The following is a 6,791-nucleotide window of genomic DNA, read 5'->3' as shown; positions in this document are numbered from 1 at the left end:
AGACTCCTACAGGAGCTGGAAAGGGAAAGGGAGGGGGAAGCATTTTAGCAGCGTCCAATGCCTCTCTCTGTTTAGGCATTTGAAGTCATTCCGAGGATTTATACCGACCGAGAGTTTTCCGGTGTGCAACATATTTTTTTCACTAATACTTTGCACCTGGCCATGTGAATGGATAAGAAAACGCTAATTAAACTTGGGACTTGATCACGGAAAATCGTCAATTCATGCAAATTTATGGTGCGGACGTGCGAACGTAAAAACACATACGCTCATGTGAAGGAGCCCTAAAGCTGCAAAATGAGCCTCAGTTTGCAAAATACATGTGCTATACACATCACTTACACTACACCTTCAGGCATCAGCATCAGCATATTTTTAGATATATTTGTCATGATAGTTCTACTTTTTTAGTTAGTGGAATAGCAACTGCTAAAACATGTATGGGTTGTCAAACTGACAAACTCCTAATGTGAATATGTAACTCCTGGGTCCTGAAAAGTCATTCTGGTCGAATCAACTGATTGTGCTCTGCATGCTTGCTTCTAAGCAAGGAAGGGGTTAAAGCATGTCCTAATATTAGGACGGTTATCCTGAGGGTCCCTAAATCACTGAGCGGTGCCCTTCCAGGAAGCAGTGCGGATGCTGGCAACCTCTGCTGTGGCATTTGTGGCTGCCCCTGATAACACAAGCTGGGTTACTATTCAAGACTTAAATAGAAAGCCATTTAGCCCTGTGCAGGTGGCAGTGTGGTGCCAGGGGGCGTAGTGATATGATCTCACATCATATTCAGGAGTGGCATGAAGTTAGATAGTATTAGAATTCAGTTAGAGGACTGCAGATCATTTAGGAATCTACTACTCACAAATCAGATCATATGCTAAAGAAAATGCCATCTGAAATAAGACAGCAGAGGGCTGACCACCATGTCTGTGTCCCAATCCACTACCGGAGTGGGCTAGCATTGTATTTAAATACCATGTTATTAGCGAGGCAGCCAGCCTGGGAGAGAATCTCCATAGAGAAATAAGATAAGGGGGAGAGGAGCCCGTAATGTCTCAGCTTGTATATTGTTCCCTGAGAGCAGGCGACACCGTATACAGGGGGACTGCGGGCAGGAGATGCCACCTAAGCAGAGTATTAGTAATAGTTACAAAAGCAGGAACAAATGCAAATAAATGTGTATAATAGTTAAATACAATGAATAAACATATACATTTAAGTATTACATGTCTGGGTAAATAGCGCAATAAGCATGAGTGATGGAATTATGGATGTTTTAGGTTGAAACCAAGTTTTCATGGCTATTCATGTATTTGTTGCATTTACTTGAAACTGAAGTAAGAAGAATAAAACAAAAACACCGTATATAATAAATAGATTTCTAATCATATAGCTGGGAAATGACTGGAGGGACAATATGGTATGTAAGAGTGGATTCCTTGGTCATAATTGCAATAATAATTAGCATTCAATTAACACTATCAATGAATACTATGACCTGTTATAGTACTGTATTTAGTATCTCACTATGACGTGCTACTGTATCTCACATCTCAGGACCATGTGATGTGTTACATGTTGATTCCTCCTCATCTCCTGCTTACATATCTCTCCAATCACTAATTGCATCTAATTGCCAGTATGCTTATATTCACACAAACTATTCTTCTGTCCATAAAAATCGGACCAAAATTGGACAGAAATAACGCATATTATTTTAAATGGTTAGATTAACACGTGCGGTTTTATTTTTAGGTTTTTTTTGTAAATCATAGGAAGGGTACATGCACATAGCCGAGTAAAAAGTTACCTAAGATTCATAGGCACAACTCGCATTGGACAGCGCTCGGATATCTCGTCCGTGTGTTATTGGATGCGCTGAGGGCCGCACATTTACGGACAATTCTTTTCCAAAAATTGGACAAGAATAGGACAGGCTGCAATTTTTTTAGGTAGACTATGATTCAAAGTAAAATCATGTGTGCATATTCAAACAAATGCATGCTATTTCTGTCAAATTTTTGGAAAATCGGACAGAAATATTGTCCGTGTGAATGTTCCCGAACAATCCAAAGGGAGAAAAAATTGTAGCATGTTCTATTTGGTGGATTTTTTGGACAAAAATAGCCCAATCAAATCTATCGGTGCATTAAAAAAAGGGATGGCACTGATTTGATACAATTGGGATCCGTTTTTATCACGTTACCATCCTAACCTAAAAAGAAAAAAAAGATGTGGGAAAACCAGGAAGTGTGCCCAACCCCCCATGTGTTGTGTAATATGAAGCGAAAATTCAAATTCAAATGTAAAAAAATTGGATACAAAACGGATGATAAACATATGGAAAAATCACAGACAAATATAATAATTACATGAAAAAAGAAGAAGCATACACCCATGTCTGATTTTTTTAATGTGATTTTTCATGCCATTTTTACGCATTTTTGCTATTTCCATACATGATTTGCATATGTATTTTACACCTGTAAAAAAAGAACAAACAAAAAAAAACGCATCACTGTCCTGGCTCCACACTGTCTGGTTGTCTTTTTTTTTTTTTACTCCAACCATATGACTGTGACATTTTTTTTGTTTTGCTTTGTTTTTTTAACTCCCCCTATGGACTTGAATTGGCAATTTTCATCAGAAAATGGCACAAAATAGAACATGCTGCGTTTTTTTAGACTTGACTATAAAAAGAGCACATGAATATCCCCGCGTAGATTAATGTGTTGCATTTATGTGCGATTGCTGTATGCTTGCAGTATCTGCCTCCCATATACAGTATACGGGAGGCAGATACTCAATTATCAAACATGCATAATTGATCCCTGTGTGTAAATCTTCACGGGAAATATCTACAAACCCTCACTGTGAAATATAGCGATCTAATCCCCCACTGTATGTGTATTTGAATACATGTCTAGGGTAAGATATATGTATCTGAGTCATCACTATTTGATCTCTCGCTATCTTAGGATGTCACAATGGGATGAAAGCAGCAGTGTAATATTAGATGGAGATAAATTACCCCCAACGGTGCAGAATGTATCTTCTGCGAGCCGTCTATTTACTAAGAGGGGGACAAGCCTCCACCGGGGCTGTGCATACAATACAGGCTGCAGTGAATGATGTCTTCTACACTTGTCGACTGCAGCAGGTTCTGATATTCTTCTCTACACTTCTCGTACAGGTGCCGGGGCGGAGCTAGCAGGGGGCGTGGTTATGGAGCTTGTACCTTAGAAGAAGCCGATAGCTCAAGACCCGCCCCTATCACCTTTCTGCAGTATAAGCCACGCCCATTGGCGCTGATTGGCCGGCGTTGTGATTATAGCCGCCTGTTTATGCCCTCGAAGCAGACAGAAGTCGCCACCAGCCCAGTGTGACGGACAGAGGGGACCGCGGCCGCTGAACTCTCTATTCATCCAGACATGAGCAGCCCTGATGGTGGGTACGCCAGCGACGACCAGGGAAAGTGCTCAGTGCCAGCCATGATGCCCGGACTGACCCCGTGCCAGTGGGCACCTGACACCATCAACTCTTCCATGGCCGAAACCAAGGGCAAATGCGAGCCCTCCAACCCCAGGAATAAAGCCGAAGCCCGGATCCGCCGTCCTATGAACGCGTTTATGGTTTGGGCAAAAGATGAGCGCAAGAGACTGGCGCAACAGAACCCGGACCTGCACAACGCCGAGCTGAGCAAGATGCTAGGTAAGAGGGGCACCGGCCGGGCAGCCCCTGCTCTTCTCGGCGTATATCACTTCTCTATGTCCCAGCTTTACGGCTTTATTATAGACTGCATTGATGTTGTAATATATGGATTATTACAAAAAAAGCAAAAACTTTAAAATGACATAATAACTAATTTTATATATTTTTTTTCTTTATCACTTATAATACTGTGTCGGCAATTTCTGCTTTTCCCCAGCATTCGCTGTCCTTTCTAGATGTATTTATCTTGTGCATTTCTTCGTTATTGCCCTCAACTTCAATGTAGCATTCAGTCAAACAATAATATAAGCCATATAGAACATATAAGTAATCATGCACATTCTACTGGTTTTAATTTTACATTGTTGCCCATTCACTTGCACTTTTTTCCCCTTCTTCTGGTACTTACTGTATTGCTTATTAGTGTAATAAAACTTGGTAGAACTTTAGCTAAGTGTTTGGTTTAGCACAAAACCAAAACAAAATTTGTAGCAAGGTTCTACTTAAAACAGGGTTCTACTGATTCGGTTTGCTCAACACTAGTCCATAACACAGTCTAAACCACAAACCGAGTATAACATTCCTATTGTACAGGGATTTTGTAGCTTTTACTTAAACAGTGTTTTATACCAGTTTTGGTGAACTTCTATTGCCGTTCAGATTTGGACTGAACTTTCTGTAAAAGTGCAGCAAACTGACTGAACCAAACTCTTCAAAAATCCACTCAGCACTTCATTGTAACATATTAATCTAGTGCTTGGTCTATTGCTTACTATGTTAGTTATTGCTTATTACACTATTGCATAGATCTACTGTATAAATAATCATATATATATATATATATGGTTTTTATTATCACATTAAAACATTTGTGTAGGTAGCTGGGCAATTGGGTGTGATGTCATTTAACATAGCTGTGATTGTAATGTTTCTTTGTATTTTACAGGGAAGACCTGGAAATCCCTCACATTACCTGAGAAGCGACCATTTGTGGAGGAAGCTGAGAGATTGCGAGTACAACACATGCAAGATCACCCTAATTACAAGTACCGACCAAGGCGGAGGAAGCAGGTGAAGAGGATGAAGAGGGCAGATAGTGGCTTCATGCACATCTCAGAGCAGGCGGACCCCAACATTCTGGGCACCGATGGAAGGATGTGTGTGGAGAATTTCAGCCTTGGGTATCCAGAACAGTCCTACCACCACAGCCAGCTACCCCAGAGTGGTCATCATTATAGAGAGTCTCAGGTCATAGGTGCCCATTATGACAACTACAGCTTGCCTACACCTGAAACCTCACCCCTGGATATACCAGAGTCTGACCATGCCTTCTTTGCCTCTCCTGTCCAAGAAGATTGCCCCATGATGCCCTATGGTTACAACACACCATATGCTTCCCACCAGCAGAATCCAGCAACTTCCGTGCTTAGTAGGCATGTTTCACAGACTGAACAAGTGAGACAAGGAAGCCCTGCACAGAGTATGATGGGATGCCAGACCCCTCCACAGATGTATTACAGCCAGATGTACATGCCCAGTGCTGGTAGACATCACCAAGTGCCACAAGTCAGTCAACCCTCTCCTCCACCTGAGTCCCAGCATATCCCTAGAGTAGAACAAGTGCAGCAGAATGAAATGTTGGGTGAAGTGGACAGGACTGAATTTGAGCAGTATCTTAGTTATGTGGCTAAGTCAGATGTAGGAATGCATTATCATGGCCAGGAGCAGGCTGCAGAGAATGGCCTGATCTCTTCAGTATTGTCTGATGCCAGTACTGCTGTCTACTACTGTAGTTACTCCAATGTATGAGAGACTGTTCCCTTCTACTTGACATCTCCTATAGTATTTCAGCAATGATTTCCAGCTCTTGGTAATCGTGTTTTTTTTTATTACTTCAAGTCGTTTCAGACTTACAAAATATGTGGGAAGAACCTTAAATAATGTATTTACTGACTAATTTATGTAAATTATTCCATATGAACTCATATGACTTCCCTTCAACTATGCGACTAGAAGATCGAGTCACATTTGACCCCTTGTCTACATTGAATGCAATGCAACTCCTTATGTGTACATGTACACCGCCTCTTTGTATAAAAATGATTTTTTTTTAAGAAAACAACTTTTTATAGTAATTTTACTTTGCACTTTTTTTCAAATAAAGAGTCAATATGAACATAAATGTGATTTGTCCTTCATTGCCTAAACGCAATCTCTGATGGGTTTGAAATGTTATGTTTTTCTGGCAAGGTGTTTTTTTTATTTATTAAATTATTATTACAATAACCATTAGAACTGGATACTTGTACCTAATTTGCTATGTAATAATTAATCATGAGCAATAGTGGTGGGGAGTAATATTTAAGATGGATATGTGGCTGACTTGACTACATCTGGGGAGGGGGGTATATTTTTAGTGCTAAAGTCTTGCTATAGTAACTAGCTGTAACGCGTAATCATAATTAGTGAACTTCATCACACATTAAATTAGTCTCCAGGATGAACTGAGGAATCCTTCATCCATCTGTCTCAAATCATTCTACATTTACTGTATGTTATACATATACATTTTGACAATCACACTGCTAAGAGTATATATATTTCTCCTTCATTCACTAATTTTACTATGAACGATGGATTAATGAATATTGCTAGGTCAATATTTTTTTTTTCAGTTGCTGTCATTACTATTGCGGTGCTCTGCAAGTTATTGACTACATTACACAAAAGATTATATAAACTACACTTGTAACAAAGTATTATAATGGTAAATCCATTCCAAACAAGTGAATGAACGGGGTTGCTTCTGCAGCATGTACATGGATTTTTGCAAGCCCTAGTAGATGTATAAGGGCAACTTCAGACTGGCACAAATATGCTCGATGCTATGGAGTATATTGGCGCATGAACCAGTCAAAGTTATTTATTTTTTTTTTAAACCATTCACATTGTGCGCTGGTAAATAAAAAAAAAATATATGTATTCCTATCTTTCTCACACGTAGAAGAGAAAGATAAGACTCAACTGAGAATCTCAGTAGTGAAAACAAAACCATTAAAATCGATCCATTTGTTTTGTCC

At 39.8% G+C, this 6,791-nt stretch overlaps 1 protein-coding gene across 1 annotated transcript; it reads left to right on the top strand.

Annotated features, from left to right (window-relative positions):
- Positions 1-3,373: 3,373 nt before the first annotated feature.
- LOC136578335 (transcription factor Sox-17-alpha-like) lies at positions 3,374-5,866 on the top strand. Its single transcript, XM_066578331.1, has 2 exons — positions 3,374-3,711; positions 4,658-5,866. The coding sequence occupies exons 1-2, from the start codon at positions 3,432-3,434 to the stop codon at positions 5,518-5,520; spliced, it is 1,143 nt and encodes a 380-aa protein (XP_066434428.1). The 5' UTR covers positions 3,374-3,431; the 3' UTR covers positions 5,521-5,866.
- The last annotated feature ends 925 nt before the right edge of the window (positions 5,867-6,791 follow it).

The sequence above is a fragment of the Eleutherodactylus coqui genome, chromosome 9, assembly GCF_035609145.1.
Source record: "Eleutherodactylus coqui strain aEleCoq1 chromosome 9, aEleCoq1.hap1, whole genome shotgun sequence".
NCBI classification, from domain to species: Eukaryota; Metazoa; Chordata; class Amphibia; order Anura; family Eleutherodactylidae; genus Eleutherodactylus; species Eleutherodactylus coqui.
This window is presented reverse-complemented; position numbering and strand designations above follow the sequence as displayed.